General features: G+C 52.0%; 1 protein-coding gene across 1 annotated transcript; it reads right to left on the reverse strand.

The window, feature by feature from the left end:
• Positions 1-9,910: 9,910 nt before the first annotated feature.
• On the reverse strand, positions 9,911-12,630 carry Ier5l (immediate early response 5 like). The gene has a single exon (XM_045161738.1). It carries the CDS (start codon positions 12,439-12,441, stop codon positions 11,221-11,223), a length of 1,221 nt encoding a protein of 406 aa, XP_045017673.1. The 5' UTR covers positions 12,442-12,630; the 3' UTR covers positions 9,911-11,220.
• Positions 12,631-18,630: the final 6,000 nt, after the last annotated feature.

The raw sequence follows: 18,630 nt of genomic DNA on the forward strand, positions 1-18,630 counted from the left end.
GAGTTCGAGGCCACCCTGAGACTCCATTGTGAATTCCAGGTCAGCCTGGGCCAGAGTGAGACCCTACCTCGAAAAACCAAAAAAAAAAAAATAATAATAATAATAATTAATAAATAATAATTTTAAAAGAAAATAAATAGGGCTGGAGAGATGGCTTAGCAATTAAGGCACTTGCCTGCATCTGGCTTATATGGGTCCTGGGGAGTCGAACTTGAGTCCTTTGGATTTGCAGGCAAGTGCTTTAACCACTAAGCCATGCCTTCAGCCCACCTGCAAAGCCAAAGGACCAGGTCCCATTCTCCAGGACCCACATAAGCCAGATGTGCAAGGCAGCGCATGCATCTGGAGTTAGTGTGCAGCGGCTAGAGGCCCTGGGCCATCCCCCCAAAATAAAATATTTTAGAATTTTGATTTATTTGTGAGAGCGACAGAGAGCATGGACATGCCAGGGCCTCTTGCTACTGCAAACTAAGTTCAGATGCATACAACCCTTTGTGCACCTGGTTTTACATGGCTACTGGGAAATCAAACCCAGAGCATCAGTATTTGTAAGCAAATGCCTTTAATTGCTGAGCCATCTCTCCAATCCCTGATATTTTTTGTGTGTAATAGGTGTGGCATGTGTGTGCAGATGCGTGCACCCCATGTGCATGCGTGGAGAGGCAGAGACCATTGAATGTCCTTTTTATTCATGTGCTTGCTCTCTTGTTTCTTTTTTTCTTCTCTTTTTTTTTTTTTTTTCTTGTTTCTTAAGATAGTCTCTCACTGAACCTGGAATGGCCATTTTTTTTTCATTTTTTTAAAAAATTATTTATTTGAGAGTGAGAGAGGGAGAGAGAGAGGATAGGTGCCTTAGGGTCTCCAGCCACTGCAAACGAACTCCAGATGTGTCCGCCCCCTTGTGCATCTGGCTAATGTGGGTCCTGGGGAATCGAGCCTTGAACCCGGGTTCTTTAAGCTTCACAGGCAAGTGCTTAACCGCTAAGCCATCTCTCCAGCCCTGGAGTGGCCATTTTTGGTCAGCTAGGTTGACCACTAAGCCCCAGTGATTCTCTGTTCTCTGCTCCTCACAGGATGAGGGTTGCAGGAGTGCTTTGCCATGCTCAGCTGTTTGCAGGAGTGCTGGGGAATCAAAGTCAGAACAACTTAGGCCCACTCAGGTCCTCGTGCTTGTGTAGCAACTGCTCTTACCTGCCAAGCCACTTCTCTCGCTACAGTAGTAACGTGTGTGTGTATGTATAGTGTGCATACATGTGTGCATGCATGCATGTACGTATGCATGTTCTTGTGTGTGGGGGTATGTGAATGCGCAGGCCAGAGGTTGATGTTGATTGCTTTCCCCTTTGTTTGCTGAGGCAGGGTCTCTCACTTGGGCCCGGAGCTCAACCATTCGCTGGTCTAGCTAATGAGCTTGCTCCAGGATTTCCTCTTTTTACTTTCTGAGTGCTGGGATGGTAGGTTATAGGTGGGCTGTCATGCTGGTGTGGCACCTGTGCGGGTGTGTTGCTGTCTCCTTCCTTCCTCTTTTTTTTTTTTTCGAGTTAGGGTCTCACTCTAGTCAAGGCTGACCTGGAATTCACTATGTAGTCTCAGGGTGGCCACGAACTCATGGCGATCCTCCTATCTCTGCCTCCCGAGTGCTGGGATTAAAGGTGTGAGCCACCACACCTGGCTTCTTCCTTTATTTTTTTAAAAATTATTTTTATTTTTATTTATTTATTTGAGAGAGAGAATGAGTATGCCAAGGCCTCCAGCTGTCTCAAACAAACTCTAGACACATGTGCCACTTTGTGCATCTGGCTTACGTGGGTCCTGGGAAATCGAACCTGGGTGCTTTGGCTTTGCAGGCAAATGCCTTAACCACTAAGCATCTCTCCAGTACACCCCCCACCTCCTTGTTTTTAGGTAGGGTCTCACTGCAGTCCAGGCTGACCTGGAATTTACTATGTAGTCTCAGGAGCCTCTGTCTCCTGAGTGCTGGGATTAAAGGTATGCGCCACTGTGCATGGCCCTCATTTCTTCCTTCCTTTCCTTCTCTCTTTTTATTTATTTATTTGAGAGAGAAAGTTGGGGGGAGACAGTGAGACCCTATGTCAAAACAAAACAAAAAAAAAAAAAAAAGAAAAGAAAAGCAATTGTGGGGGCAAGAGAGGAAGGGAGAGAATGGGTGCACCAGGGCCTCTACCCCCTGTAAATGAACTCCAGACACATGTGCCACCTTGTGCATCTGGCTTATGTGGGTCCTGGGAAATCGAACCTGGGTGCTTTGGCTTTGCAGGCAAGCGCCTTAACCACTAAGCATCTCTCCAGTACACCCCCCTCCCCTTGTTTTTAGGTAGGGTCTCACTGCAGTCCAGGCTGACCTGGAATTTACTATGTAGTCTCAAGAGCCTCTGTCTCCTGAGTGCTGGGATTAAAGGTGTGCACCACTATGCGTGGCCCTCATTTCTTCCTTCCTTTCCTTCTCTCTTTTTAAATTTTTATTTACTTATGAGAGAGAGAGAATGGGCATTCCAGGGCTTTCAGCCACTGCAAACAAACTCCAGACATAGTGCCACCTTGAGCATCTGGCTTACGTGGGTCCTGGGCAATCGACTTGGGGTTCTTTGGCTTTGCTGTCAAGTGCCTTAACCTCTGAGCCATATCTCCAGCCCCCCCCCCTTTAAAATATATTTATTTATTTACAAGCAGAAATAATGAGAGAGAGAAGGTGGATACTTCATTTTTCATGCCTCGATTTACATGGTTGCTGAGCCAGGGCAATCAGGATTTGTACATTTAACAGGCGAGCTATCTCTGCAGCATGCCCTCATATCCTTTTGCTTTTTAAAAATATTTTTATTTTTATTTATTTTAGGGGAGAAGAGGCAGAGAGAGAGAGAGAATGGGCGCTCCAGGGCCTCCAGCCTCTGCAAACGAACTCCCGACACATGCGTGTGCCACCCTGTGCATCTGGCTTATGTGGGTACTGGGGAATCAAACCTAGGTCCTTAGGCTTTGCAGGTAAGTGCCTTAACCACTAAACCATCTCTCCAGTCCTTTTTCCCTTTTCCCTTTTCCCTTTTTCCCTTTTCCCTTTTTCCTTTCCTTCTTTCTTTTTTCCTTCCCTCTTTCTTTCTTTCTTTTTAATTATTTATTTGCAAGCAGAGAGAGAGAGACAGAAAAAGAGAGAGAATGGGCATGCCAGAGCCTCTAGCCATTGCAAATGAACTCCAGATGCATGAGCCACCTTGCGTGGGTACCATGTTTTCTTTTTTTTTAAAAAAAAATATGTTTGGGGGCTGGAGAGAGGCTTAGTGGTTAAGGTGCTTGCCTGCAAAGCCAAAGAACCCAGATTAACCCAGGACCCACATAAGCCAGATGCACAAGGTGGCACATGTATCTGGAGTTTGTTTGCAGTGGCTGGAGGTCCTGGTGTACCCACTCTCTTTCTCTCTTAAACAAATAAATAAATAAATAATATGTTTATGGGGCTGGAGTTTGTAGTGGCTTAGAGGCCCTGGTGCACCCATTCTCCCTCCCTCCCTCTCTCTCTCTCTTTCTCATAAACAAATAAATAAAGATAAAATATTTAGAAAATAATAAGCATGTTCATTGTAGAAATGTGGGCGATATAGAGAAGCATGCATCGAGATGTATGAAATCAAGGTTATCTGTGGCCTTCCTGCCTAGTGTAGCCACCTTAACATCTTTGAGCCTCTTTTCAGCCTTGCTTACCTGAACAGGTGAACGAATCATGTTATCTGTATCCCAGATGTCTACAGGCCCCACCAAGTGGCCATGTTCGACTTGCCAGGGTGTGTCTTCCCTCTGCTGTGCTGGCCAATATCTTTGCTTCCTGTTAAATGTCTTTTTCAAGGCTGGGGAGATGGCTTAGTAATTAAGGCGTTTGCCTGCAAAGCCTAAGGACCCAGGTTTGATTCCCCAGTACCCACATAAGCCAGATGCACAAGGTGACACATGTGTCTGAGTGTTCGTTTGTTGTGGCTGGTGGCCCGGCATCTATTCTCTCTATCTATCTGCCTCTCTCTCATAAATAAATAAGTAGTTTTTTTTTTTTTTTTTTCCTTTAAAGTCTTTTTCAGGGCTGGAGAGATGGCTTAGTGGTTAAGGCATTTGCCTATGAAGCCTGAGGTTCCAGGTTTCATTCCTCAGTACCATGTAAGCCAGATGCACAAGGTGGCACATATGTCTGAAGTTTGTTTGCAGTGGCTGGAGGCCCTGATGTGCGTATTCTCTCTCTCTCTCAAATAAATAAAAAAATACATTTTTTAAAGTCTTTTTCATTTATATCTGGAGTCCCGGATGGGGGGAGGGAGGGGAACCCATACATTTTCCCAGCCCAGTTTTTCCACTTTGGCCTCCTTGCAGTGTCCCTGCCATGAATCCCCTGGGAGTAGCCCCTGTGGCCTTCTGTCTGGAGCCTGCTGGGAGAACCCGACTCCTGTCTGGGATGGGAGGGGGGCCTTTCCTCCCTTGTTCACTCCAGAGTGGCAAACCTAGGAGGCACCAAGTGGCCCCAGGCCAGGCAGGCAACTTTTCTTTCTCCAGAGCAGTGCTGGCTGTGCCTCATCAGCCTGGTCCCTTGCAGCCCTGTCCAGGCCCTGTGTCTTTCCAAGTCGATAAAAAAAAAATGCCTCCTCAGCTCAGGGTGCAGAAGACGTCTCTGCTCTGTCACCAGGTAAAGGTGCTTGCTTGCAAAGCCAAAGGACCCAAGTTCAATTCCCCAGTACCCATGTAAAGCCAGATGTACAAGGTGGAGCATGTGTCTGGAGTTCATTTCATTCTATCTGCCCCCCCTTCTCTGTCTCTCTCTGTGTCTCTCTCTCTCTCTCTCAAATAAAATATTTAAAGAACAGACCATTCTGGCTTATGAGCTTCCAGTGGGGGCTCCCAACTTTTCACAGGCCTGCCTGCAGGTTTGGGAGCATCATGGAGTTCTTTCCTGGAATTTTCCAAGTTAGCCATAAAGGAAGAGGACAGTCCCTCTGGGATAGCATAGCCAGAGCTGCCTCCTACCAGGGCAGCAGGAAGCTGGTCTACAGCAGGAGAGTGGGAAGTGCAGAGAAAAAGGTCCCACGAGAACAATAAAGCACCATAGAGGGTTGTGCCTGGATCCAGCTGTGCCTGAAGCTAGCTGCATCTGGGCTCACTACAGGTTAGGACTATGAAGCAGAGTCCCATCTTTTGTACAAGTTGATGCCAGTCAAGTTGCTGTCCCTTACCAAAAGTGAGTCTTCTCTCTCTCTCTCTTTTGTTTTTTTCAGTTTTTATTTTTCAAGGTAGGGTCTCACTTGTAGCCCAGGTTGACCTGGAATTCACTATGTAATCTCAGGGTGGCCTCGAACTCATGGTGATCCTCCTACCTCTGCCTCCCGAGTGCTGGGATTAAAGGCGTGCACCACCACACCCAGCTTCTCCTTTGTTTGAAATTTTTTTTTTAATATTTTTATTTATTTGAGAGAGAGAATATGGGTGTGATAGGGCCTCCAGCCACTGCAAACGAACTTCTTCTTTAAAAAAATTTTTTAATATTATTTTATTTATTTATGAAAGAGAGAGGAGAGTGGGAGGATGGCACACCAAGGCCTTTAGCCATTGCAAATGAACTCCAGATATATGTGCCACCTTATGCATGTGGCTTACATGGGTTATGAAGAATCAAACCTGGGTCCTTGGGCTTTGCAGGGATGTTCCTTAACTGCTAAGCCCCTCTTTTTCTTTCTTTTAAAAATGTTTTATTTATTTATTTGAGAGACAGAGAAAGAGGTAGATATAGTCCTCTAGCCACTGTAAAGGAACTCCAGATGCATGTGTCATCTGGTGCATCTGGTCTGTATGTATACTGGGGAATAGAACCTGGGTCGCTGGGCTTCCCAGCAAATACCTTAACCACTAAGCCATCTCTCCAGCCCTCTTGTTTTTTTTTTTAATGTTCCCAAACTTGCTATGTACTAAGAATGGACTTGAATTCCTGATCCTCTTGCCTCTACTTCCTAAATGGTAGTATTTCAGACATGTGCCATCATGTCTGGTTCTAAAGTGAGTCTTGGAGCTGGAGAAATGGCTCAACAGTTAAAGGCACTTACATGCAATGCCTGATGGCCCAGGTTCTATTACGCAGTACCCATGTAAAACTGGATGCATAAAGTGGTACATGCATCTGGAGTTCATTTACAGAAGCAGGAAGTCCTGGTGTGCTCATCCTGTCCCTCCCTCCCCGCCTCTGTGTGTGTGTGTGTGTGTGTGTGTGTGTGTGTGTGTGTGTGTCTCATTCTCTCTATGTCTTAAATATAAATAAATAAAATATTTTTTGAAAAGTAAGTCCAGGAGCCAGGTGTGATGGCACATACCTTTAATCCCAGCTCTTGGGAGGCAGAGGCAGGAGGATCACAATGAGTTTAAAGCCATCCTGAGACTACATAGTGAATTTCAGGTTAGCCTGGGCTAGAGAAAGACTCAATCTTGAAAAACAAAACAAACAAACAAACAAACAAAAAGCGTTGGGGGAGTTTTGCCAGGCGTGATGGTACAGGCCTTTAGTCACTCAGGAGGCTGAGGTAAGAGGATCACCATGTGTTGAGGCCAGCTTGAGGGTATAGAGTGAGTTCCAAGTCTGCCTAGGCTACAGTAAGACCCTGCCTGGAAAAACAAAACAAAAGTCAATAAAAGGGCTAGAGAGATGGCTCAGCAGTTAAAGGCACTTGTTTTCAAAGCTGGCATGGGTTCAGTTCTCAGTACCCATATAAAACCAGATGCACGAAGTGGCACATGCATCTAGAGTTTGCTTGTAGTGGCCAGAGGCCCTGGCATGCCCATTCTTCCTCTTTCTTTCCCTCTTTCTCTCTGCTTGCAAATTAAAAAGAAAGAAAAGAAAAACAACCCAAAAAGTAAATCTTGATAAACACAGAAATAGGCTAGTCCCTGCTCTGGGGCTATGGAATACAGCCACTGTCTTGGGTTCCTGGATACCTGGAGCATGAAGCACTGAGGAGGGGTTGGGGGTGAGTGGGTGCTCCCCACTTGTCAGATCCTACGACTGAGCCGATAATTCTTTTTTTTTTAACTAGATTTTTTAAAAATATTTTTTATTTTATTATTTTATTTATTTGACAGAGAAAGAGGGAGAGAGAGAATGGGCATGCCAGGGCCTCCAGGCACTGCAAATGAACTCCAGACGCATGCATCCCCTTGGCATCTGGCTAACGTGGGTCCTGGGGAATGAGCCGATAATTCTTAATCTGACCATTTAAACAATCTGAGGATCTTTTGCCTGTTCCCATTGTAACGTTATAGATTCTTCCCCACTAGACTGTGAGCTCCAACAGGTAGAGGTTGCCCACTTAGTGGTGTGACCTTGGACATGTTTTGTCATTTCTAAAAGAAAGATGCTAACAGTATGCACCTCCGTGAGTCGCTGGGAAGATTAAAGGAGTAATCTATACAGAGGAGCTTGCCTGCCTTGCTATTTGCTGGCTTGATGGTGCTGAGTGTGGTGAGCTTTGCAGAGACTAGGCACCAGCTGGGCACTTTGTGAATGTGCGTCCAGTGAATGGAGACAGTAAGACAGCTCCTGGTGTGCATGCCCTGTGCTAGCAAGACACCCGTGGTCCCACGTACACAGTCTCCTCTGCGCAGTGGCCCTCCTTGGGAGCCCAGGGCATCCCCAGACCCCAGCTTCTCTGGAGAGCAGCTCTCAGCTCTATGAGGCTCAGGGGCTGTCGTCCCAGCAGCTCCACCCTTTGCTGGGAGCACAGCTTGGAGCCTGGCTCAGCTCCACACCATGTATTAAGGACAGAAAGACCCACCATGGGGTGTGTGAAGTGGCGGAGGGGAGAAGCTGGTTATGTTATGAGATTCATGTGCTGGAGACAGTGCGATGGGCACTTGTGGCCCTCCCCACTGTGTGGTGCCCAGTGTTTCCGTGGAATACCCGTGCCCCTTGCTGATGAGGGAAATACCTTTCGTGTGATTGTTCAAGGCGCCTAGACCATAAGTGTGGGGAGCACCATTCTTTCAAGACTGCAAAGCCCTCTACCGTGCACCCCAGTTTCACAATGCATGCACACACACACACACACACACACACACACACACACACACACACACAGCACGGGGGCGGGGGCAGGAACTTTAGTCTGGGGTCCTGCTAATTTCAGAGCTCTTATTTCGTACCCTAAAGGCCCACACTCCTTTACCATGAGGATCCCAGGGATGTGTTCAAAGTTCCCAAGCCCCTTATAGCGGATCTTTTCCGGTGCATAGCTCCGCGCTTCCAACAAAGGCGCCGAAGCACGTGTCCTCCGCCTCGCCGTTCTGGAGTGGGAACGCTCGCGGCCCGCCGCCTCTGCTCCGGACAGGGCTAGGTCGCGACTTGACGTTACCGCCAGGTGCGGGTGGAGCAGCCCCCAGCATCGCTGATGCCCCTGGCTGAGCCTCGCCCAATCCCATCCGCGGCCGCTGCAGTGCCCTCAAAGCGGCGCTAGGAGGAGCTCTGGCAACTAGCTTGGTGGATGGAATCAAAACCGTGAATCCAACAACGATTTCCTTGCAGAAGAAAAATGGGGAGTGGGGACTGTTGCCCTTCCTCAGCAGCTTCTCCCATGAGAGGCAGAGAAAACAGTCCGCGGGTGGTGGTGGTGGTGAAGGTGCCCTCTTTCCCGAAACTCACACCTCCAGAGGCTCCCTCTCCCCGCCCCGACACCCCAGATCGCTGATTTTAGCGGTTCCCCCCACCCCACCGCCCGTGTTTTGGAGTGTCCCCAAGAACTTCGCTCTGTGTAACACAGATCCAGAGCGGAACAGTGACCTGAGAATGGCTCGCATCCGCCTCTCCGAGTCTGGCCTGGTGGCGGGGGAGTCTCAGCCTGGCCGCGAGCCCCTCCTCTAGCAAAAGGGGGCGTGAGGGCTGGGGTGGGGGTGGGGGGCATGAGCCGTTCTGCCCCGGGAACCAGAGCTTTTGCGCAAGGAAAGGGAGCACGGGGGCGGGCTTGGAGGAGACGGCCAGAGCCAGAGAGACAACCAAACAGAGCGAGAAGGCTGTCTGGTTGCTTATTTTCCTTCCTTTCCCCCACTCCCACCCCTGCTCGTTCTTTCCTATCCCCTTTTCGCAAAGCTGGAGCCACCCGCACGCCCCGGGCCGAGCCGCGGCTCCAGATGTGAATTTGGTTCCAGTGGAGAAAGCGCGAGCTTCCTCCGGGCCTTGGCACATTCTCCCACTCTGAGGTCATTCCGTAGGTGGTCAGAGGGGAGCGCGCGCCCGAAGCCTTCCTGCCTCCGTGCACTGGGGAGGGCCGGAGAGGCGGGAGGGAGGGAGCGGGGAGAGGGGAGGGGCGCGCGGAGGGAGGGAGACGCCGCCAGCACACCACCAAGTGGCACTGAGCAGTGATAACAAACTCAACTTAAAAAAAAAAAAAAGAATGAAAGAAAAAAGGAAAGAAAAAAAACTTCCCTAAGTTGCAGCCCGAGACGTGCGGACGTGCAGGAGGAGGCGCGGGGCGGGGAGTGTGGGTGGCCCAGAAGTCCCCTGGCGTCCCCAGGCTGCGGAGAGCTTAGACTTGTGGCCCACCAGGCCCTGCAGCCCAGGCTGCTTAGGGAGTGTGCTGGAGGCTGGCTCAGCTTTCGGCTGGAGACTCGGGGAGAACGGTTCCCCAGGGGGATAGAAGGGCAGGACCCTGGCGAAGGAGGCCGGGGAGGCTCGCGGTACCGGCTCCATCCCCAGAACCAACATCACTCCTTCCTTCCTTCCCGCTTCCAACCCGAGCCTTGCGGATGTGGGTAGATTCCGCCCGCCCAGGCCCTGGAGAGCTGAGGTTTGTGTGCGTGCGTGTGCGTGTGTGTGTGTGTGTGTCCCACTTCCATCATCCCCGCTACCCCCAGGTCCATCTGAAAGCAAAGCACCACCATACTCTACTATCGACTTTTTATTTAAGATTATAGATTTAAACAAATAATCTGAACAGTTTTACCCGGTGAGGTACAATTCAGTATACACGAAAAATACAGGAGGAAGAAAGATCAGGAAAGGAAAGGAAAGGTTGGCAACTTGTTTTGGGAGTCTGAACGGTGCTGATGGCAGGTACCCAGAAGGGGCTGCGGATGAACCCCACCTTTTCACAACAAAAGGTTTTTAAACAAAATTTATCAAGCTGAAGGAAGACAGAACATGGGTCTCACAGGCTGAACAATGCTGGTTTCATGAAATGCAACCGAAGGCTGAGCCAGGAACAGGGCAACTTAGAAGCACACACTCACACACACACACAAACACCACAGCTGACCAGGAACTTAGAGAAAAGTCTCCAACGCAGTCGGCGGTCCCGGCCCCTCCCTCCCCTGGGGCCGCCAGGGATCCAGGTGAAGGAATCGACTTCCTTTTTTGTTTAGTAAGGACCGCAGTGCTGGGCATGATGGGAAATGTAGTCCACTGTGCTCGCCCCCCCAGTCCTTCCCCAAACAGTGTCGGGGTGCCGGGCGCCACCCCCGAGTCCAGGAGGCGGGTGGAGGAGGGGAGGAGAGCGGAGCCAGAGGGGCGGGGAGAGGAGAGGTTCAAGACGCCCGCCCCGGGAAGGGAAAAAAAAAAAGTTGAAGTGTTTTCATTTCTGCCTTCTCATTTTGAGAACTTTGGAGGCCGCCCCCAGAGAGGAAATGTGACCCAAACGTCCCTTTTGGAGATAGAGTTTGCCTTTGTTTTTTTTTTTTTTTTTTTTGCTAAGGATTTCACAAGACCCATTCCTCACCCCATAGAGGGACTCCGGAGAGCGGAACGTCGGGCTTCCCAGGTCGGTCTGACAACTGATTGGAATCGGCGTCCCCGGTCCCGCGCCCTCCAGCGCGGCGCCCTGGCGGCCCGAGCACCCATCCTCGTCCCCGGCTGCCCAGCACCTCCTCCGGGCAACAGCCCTCCCTCACGTGGCAGGCTCCTCGCTAAACAGCGCTGCAATCACTACAATAAAAAGGGGGAAAAAAAAAAAAGAGTAGGAGAAACACAAAGCATACTTAAATAGGCGCTTTTTCTCTCTGCAAAAATAAAGTCCAAGATTTTAGATTTCTTTTTTTTTTTATTTTACAATTTATAAAACATCAGCCGCTTCCCTTTGGTCGCCCCAGCTCAGCCCCGAGTGGCCAGGCGCCCGTTCTCTTCCTCCTTTCGCCCCTTGGCTGAGTCTTTGTCTGGCCCCAGCCCCGCGGGGCCCCGGGTCCCCATGCCCTCGGGGGTCCCTAGAAGGCGACAATGGCTCGAGTCCAGGCGCCGAGGCTGGCGAGCGCCTGCTTGGCGCACAGCTGCCCGTTGAGCGGCGGCGGCTGCTCCGAGGAGTCCGGCTGTCGGCTCACCAGCCCCGAGAAGCCTGAGCCAAAGATGGAGATCAAGTTTGAGATGTTGGACGCGTCCGGGGACGAGTCCGGGCAGAAGTCCTCGAAGCGAGCGCGCTTGCAGGGGGCGAACGGGGCGACACCGGGGGGTTCGGCCCCCAGGTCTCCCGCGTCCTCCTCGTCGTCGTCCTCTTCCTCTTGACCAGGGTAATACTTGCGCTTGCAACCGGCGGGGGACGCCAGGCCCGGTCCCGGAGCGCCCTGGCCACAGCAGGGACAGTGGGCGGAGGCGCAGCAGTCCTGGTGCAAGTAGCCGTTTTCCACCGTGGTCACCACGTGAGTGTCCAGGTCCAGCACGGTGGTCTGGCTACTGCAATGCACACCGAAGTCCGAGGGAGCTGGGTACGCGCCCCGGTAGAAGCCAGGGGAGGTGGAGGGAGCCGGGGAGGTGGGCTGGGAGGCCGCTGTGGCGGTCGGAGGGGCGGCCCCCGGGGGCGCAGAGGGCGCGGAGCAGGCGGCAGAGGCGCGAGGGTCCCGCGGGCAGAGCGCGGCGGGCGCGGGTGTCGGCAGCGGCAGAGGCGCAGGACCCGGCTGCAGCGGCTCTAAGGGCTGCCCGCGGTGGGGCGCGCCGTGCGGCGGCTGGAGCGCGGCGCACCCGGGCAGTTCCAAGAGCGCCCCAGCGCCACCCGCGGGCGCCCCGGCCGCCGCCGCGCAGCCCCTGGGCGCCGGGTGCTGGTGTTGGTGCAGCTGCTGCTGGAGGTGCAGCTGGTGAAGCTGGTGGAGCTGGTGCAGCTGGTGCCGGGCGGCCGGCTCGCGCGCCTCCGCGTCCCCGCCGCCAAGTTGGAGCGGGCCGAAGTCGGCCGCGCTGGCCGGCATGCCCGGCGCCGCGTACGCGAGGTGCTGGTGCTGGTGGTGGGGCGGTTGCTGCTGCTGCTGCTGTTGCTGCTGCTGCTGGCGCCGGTAGAGCTCGGCGTAGCGTTCGCTCAGGTAGAGCTGGCGCGCGTTGCGGAGCACGTAGGACACCAGGAGGTTCTTGTGCAGCTTGATGCCGCCGCGCTGGGTCCGCGAGCTGTGGATCTTGCGCAGGGAGATGCTGATCAGGCTCTGGGCGTCCAGGGCGCACTCCATGCTCCCGCGGAGTCGCTGGCGGCGGAGCAGCCGCCGCTGCTGGTGCTAGAGCTACTGCTGTTTTCTGCTTCCAGCCGGTCACCAGGGCGCGCCGGGCACGGGGAACGAAGCCCGGGTCAGCAGGTCGACCGCGCTCCGAAAGGAGCCGCCACCATGCGCTGCGCGCCACCCACAGGCTCGCGCTCCCCAGACGGCGCCAAAGCAATGAGCCCCGGCCCGCCCCGGCCCCAGCTATTTAGCCGGATAGCCGGGCCCCGCCTCACACTCGCCGAGCCAATAAGAGTGCCCACAGCCTCCCGAATGACAGCCGCTGCCCGCCCCGGGGCCACTCGGCGAGCCAATCAGACCAAGGCGGTTCCTTTGTGCTATTCAAATACCGAACGGACCCGGGGCCTCCAAAGCCGCCGCTGCCTCGAATGTTCTCCTGGGGCCGCGACACCGCGCGGGACTCGGGACCTCCAGGGCCGCGGACTGCAGCGTGGGGAGTCTCGGGGCGGCCGCGTGGGGGCCTGTGGCTGCCCTCGACCTGGCTCGCGGGAGCTTGGGGGTCGGCTCACCTGAGCGCTGCGGCAATGGCTCCTCCCTCTTCCGCTCGGTTTGGCCTCACCTGCGGCAGGTGCGCGCGGTTGCCCCGCTCCCAGCCGCGCGGCGCTTTTCTTTCTCACCTGCCAACTCCTGGGTGACCTGCGCTATCCGAGTCCTCCTCTACTGGAGGCCGATGGGGTCTCTGCCTGACGCTGGGTCACCTGAAAAGAGGAGGGGTTTGGAGCTACTCTTCACCGCAGTATGGGCCCTGACCGCATGACTTTTTGGCTGAGGCTCTGTGAGTGTTCGAAGAAGGAAAAACCGGTGATTTTTTTTTTTTCAAAAAGTATTTATTTTATTTTGAGGTAAGGTCTCACTGTAGTCTAGGCTGACCTGGAACTCACTCTAGTCCCAGGCTGGCCTCGATCTTACAACTGTCCTCCCATCTCTGCCTCTCAGGTGCTGGTATTAAAGGCGTGCACCACCATGCCTGGCTTTTTTTCCCCCCTCTTTTTGGTTTTTCGAAGTAGTGTCTCACTCTAGCCCAGGCTGACCTGGAATTCACTCTGTAGTCTCAGGGTGGCCTTGCACTCATGGTGATTCTCCCGCCACCAGTCCCGGCAGCCTGGCTCTTTAAATTTTTTTTTTCTATTTTATTTGAGAGAGAGATAGAGAGAGCATGGGTGTGTCAGGGCCTTCAGCCACCGCAAATGAATTCCAGATGCATGTGCCACTTTGTGCATCTAGCTTATGTGGGTCCTGGGAAATCAAACCTGGGTCCTTTGGTTTTGCAGGCAAGTGCCTTAACATGTAAGCCATCTCTCCAGCTGCTTTTTTTTTTTTTTTTTTTTTTTTCCTGAAGCTAGGTCTCACTTTAAACTAGGCTGACATGGAACTCACTCTGTTATGCCAGGCTGGCCTCAAACTCAGTTCTGAGATTATAGATGTGAACCACCATGCCTTGGCAACCAGTGAATTCTGATCTAAGAGGTCCCAAGGCCTGCCTCAGGAGCTAGAGACCAGCAGACGCTCCAGGGTGTTTGAAGGAGAGTGGGCTTGAGCTCCCAAATCACTTTCCTGCTTTCCCTCCACAATGGGGGAGATTATTTTGTGCCTAGCATGGGGCAGATCCTTGTTAGAAAGGTCAGAAATTCCTACCTGTGAAGCTCCCAGAGCCTGGGCCTGAGGCCCACATGTGGACCTGGGGAATCACAGGCTTCTGGGGGCAGAATTAGCATTTGGTCAGGACTCTGAGCTCCAGACCCTCACCAGTGTTGGGTCCCAGGACTCCCTAACTTAACTTATAGACCTTGCTGTCATTATCCTTAGCCATCCAGGGACCAGCTTCTCCTAACTGGGACCAGAGCAGAAGAGAGGGACAGGATTACTGATTCCTGATGGTCCCTTTGGAACTGAGAAACTTGAAGGAAGGTGACAGCTATTCTGAGTGGGTTCCAAGGTGCCAGCACTGGGGACTGTGTTCTCCAAGCACTCAGATCAGACAGCTGCCTTAAGAAGGGGTCCAGGGCTAAGTCCTTGAAGGACAAGCAGAGCCCATCTACAGAAGTCATGGAGGGGGGTGGGATGAAGAGGCCATTTAGCTGACTTCTCTTCTGACTCTTCTTGTCCTTGAGCCCACTCAGCACCTTCGTCCCATGGCAGGAGTCTCCAGCCAGTCCATCCTGCCATCTTGGGTCTCTCATTGGATCTAGGATTACTATTAGGTTATTTGGGGTAGGGTCTTACTCTGGCCTAGGCTGACCTAGAATTCACTATGCAGTTTTAGGCTGGCCTGGACCTTATGGCGATCCTCCTGCCTCTGCCTCCCAAGTGTTGGGATTAAAGGGGTGCACCACCACCGCTGCAGATGGTCATGAACTTGCCCAACACTGTAGGGGTCCAGGTACAGTGCTCTGTTCTTTCCACCCCTTGTGAGAACACTAATGGATCTTATCCTCCCACCACCACCAGTAGCACTCCTCTCTGCCCCCTCCCAGGAAGGCTAGGATTAAATTTCAAGGGAGCTTCAGGACAAACACATTTTACTTGCTTCCTATCGGTGATGTGGTGGTGGGAACACGCAAGGCTGGGAACCTGCTTATGGGGTAATCCCCATGGGAATCAAACCATTCCTCCCTTTACATCCTTGATGCCTGTCTCAAAGGAGCCGTGCAACTCAGCTGGAAGCCAGAGGAATCAGGCCAGGCTGAGGCCCTCAATGTATTTCAGGTCTTCATGCTGTCCTTACCAAGCACTTAATGGGGGAAACTAAGAGTTGAGGTCACACAGCCAGGCAGGGGTGGAGTCAGGATTTGAACCCAGGTCTATAGGCTCCTGGAAATCAGTAGAGCTGAGTGTAGCCCTCCAGGCCCAGCTACTTGAATGCGACCTTGATTTGATAAGACGCTCACCTTTTTTTTTTTTTTTTCTTTTTTGTTTTTCAAGGTAGAGTCTTCCTTTAGCCCAGACTGACCTGGATGAAATCCACTATGTAGTCTTAGGCTGGTCCTGAACTCATGAAAATCCTCCTACCTCTGCCTCCCAAGTGCTGGGATCAAAGGCGTGCACCGCCACACCCTGCTTCCACCACTTTTTTTTTTTTTTTTTTTTTGTCAAGTGCACCAGGACCAGAGCCTGCAGGAGCCGGTGAGGAAGCACATATTCTCTGCTCAGCTCATTCATAGCCATTCTTAGAGCTGTGCCTCAGCCTGAGAATCAGAGTGGGGGTGGAAGTGGCTGGTAGGCAGAGGAGCCAGGCCAGTTACTTGGGCAGGGGCAGCATATCTTAGACCCTCCCACCCCTTCCCCAGCCACTGCTGCAAGGTTAGTTTTTCTTTTTAATATTTCTAATTTTTTTGTTTTTATTTATTTATTTGAAAGCAACAGAAAGAGAAAGAGTCAGAGAAAGAGAGAGAATGGGCACGCCAGGGCCTGCAGCCACTGCAAACGAACTCCAGACATGTGCCCCCCACCTTGTGCATCTGGCTAACGTGGGTCCTGTGGAATCAAGCCTCAAACCGGGGTCCTTAGGCTTCACAGGCAAGCACTTAACCTCTAAGCCATCTCTCCAGCCCTAATATTTTAAAATTTTATTTTGACTTCTTTAGAGAGAGACAGAGAAAGGGCACACCAGGGCCTTCAGCTGCTACAAACAAACTCCAGATGCATGTGCCACCATGTGCATCTGGCTTATGTGGGTCCTGTGGAGTTGAATCTGGGTCCTTAGGCTTTGCAGGCAAGTGCCTCAACTGGGGTGGGGGGGGGACGTCAGATGCAAAGTGGCGGGTCCCATCTATATACCCTCCTTCTCTAGGACTGTCTTGTCAGCAACCTACATTCAGTCTGTCCTCCTCAAGGACTGGGGGTGGGTTAGGGAAGATGGGTAAGCAGTTGTCTGGATTAATAAAACCCCTTGATCTTTTTTGGGGTGGCCTGGGCAGGGGCGTCGTAGCAGCTGTTGTAAGAAAACACCAGGAAAAAAGGGCAAGGCAGCAGCTGAGCTGGGTGGGGCCCTTGAGCAGTGTGCTGTAGGGCCCACAGTGGGGAGCATCAGTGTTTATGGAAGGTGAGTTGCTGGCCTTGGCCTTGGCTTGGGTGCACAGTGGTTCAGAGCAGGGCTTCCTAGAGACTATTCAGGACTCAGTGAGTGTGTGTGTGTGTGTGTGTGTGCACGCGTGTGCGCACGCACACACACATGGAGGCAGGCCATACTCTGTAGTGGGGAGCAGTCTAAGCTGAGATCAGGTTTCTTGGAAGAAGGAATGGTATTTTATTTTTATGTTTCATTTTATTGTATTTTATTTTCCTTATGAGCACTTGAGCTAGGCTGGGACGCTCACCTTTTCCCCTGGAGCTGGGGAGATTACATCTGGCCTGAATCACCACTCCCTGGAGGAAGTTAATTAATGCCTCAGTATTTACCAAGTGTCTGCTGGGCTAGCACAGAGCAGGGCACGGGATGGCTGGGGACCTGGACTCGAGTCAAACTCCAGGTGGTGGCAGCCCAGCATCAGAGCCCTCACACCTTGCAAGTACACAGAAGTCGGCAGACACTCATGGGCTCGGAAGGTGCCCCGCCAGCAGTGGGATTTAAGCAGGGGGCTCGCAGGCATGGCTTTACAAAGGAAGACTCAGAGGCAGAAAGACTCTGGGGACTCTGTGCCGGGGGGAGGGCAGAAAGATTTGGCTTTATGTGCTCAATTCCCCAAGATATCTCTCTGGAACCTGCTTCTGGAGTTCTTGGAAATGCATGAGGGAATGAGGCACAATTTGCCCCTCACCAGGAGGTCACAAACTAAAGGGAAGTGGACAGGTTAAGTAGCTAGTACTACACGGAGTAGCAGTAACGGAACACAAGAAAGGTACCTCAAAGCTGCTACGGGAAAATCCTGGTGGGGAAACAGACTTGGAGACCAAGGAGGGGGCGAGGCCTTCTAGCAGAAAACAACAATGGACCCTCTGAGGTCCTGATACATAGTAGGTGCTCAAGAAATACCTATCTCTCTCTCTCTCAAAATAAATTTTTTTAAAAATGGGCTGGAGAGATGGCTTAGCGGTTAAGACACTTGCCTGCACCACCTAAGAACTCATGTTCGAATCTCCAGGTCCTATGTAAGCCAGATGCACAGTGATGCAAGTGCACAATGTTGTACATGCTCACAAGGTGGTGCAGGTGTCTGGGGTTCATTCATAGCAGCTGAAGGCCCTGGCATGCCTTTTCTCTCTTTCTCTCTCAAAATAAGTTAAAAAAAAACACAAAAAAACCTCCAGATAAGTAAATAAATCAATGAATATGATGTGTAGAAGGCTTGATGAGGATTAGAAGAGTCCTCAAGGCCAGATTTCTCTAATTTCCAGATGGTTAAACTGAGGTCCAGAGAGGAGAAAAGGTGTGCTGTTGGAACTGGCCCTAATGTCCCTCCATCAGCTTCTAGCTAGCTGTTCCTTTGTGGCTTGTTCCATGAGGACAGAGACCCTGGGCTTCATAGTGTGTGGCACCAGGGCCTGGCAGCGCAGGGGTTACTGTTGAGTCCTGTCTGAGGCCAAGAAACCAGTGGCACTTGCTGCAGGAGTTCCCAGTTGCATCCAGGAAGGCTATTTTGTGGTCAGGGACACCGAGGAGCCAGGTTGGGATCCCACAGCTAGGACAGCCCCACGTCCAGCCTTACAGAACCACACACCCTGTCACTAGCCTAGCTGGAAGTTAAGGACCCACCAATGCCTGTGTTTGTTTCACATGGTCCTGGTAAAAGGCCAAGTGCCTAGAAAGACATCGGACCTGGCTTCAAGCACCTTCACTGTAGTGAAAAAGACCAATAGTGTCTCAGTTTTGCAGGGCTCTTGCTCATCAGGCTCAGGGTTCAGTCTCCCTGAACCTAGTGCCAACTGTTTTTTTTTTTTTTTTTTTTTTTTTTTTTTGAGATAGGGTTTCACTCTAGCTCAGGGTGATCTGGAATTCACTATGGAGTCTCAGGGTGGCCTCAAACTCTCACCCCCATCCTCCTACCTCTGCCTCCTGAGTACTGGGATTAAAGGCATGTACCACCACACCCAGCCAGTGCCAACTTTTTTTTGGTTTTTTGAGGCAGGGTCTCACTCACTCCAGCTCAGGCTGACCTGGAATTCACTATGTAGTCTCAGGGTGGCCTCAAACTCACAGTGATC

The sequence above is a fragment of the Jaculus jaculus genome, chromosome 1 (genome assembly GCF_020740685.1).
Source record: "Jaculus jaculus isolate mJacJac1 chromosome 1, mJacJac1.mat.Y.cur, whole genome shotgun sequence".
Classification (NCBI taxonomy): domain Eukaryota; kingdom Metazoa; phylum Chordata; class Mammalia; order Rodentia; family Dipodidae; genus Jaculus; species Jaculus jaculus.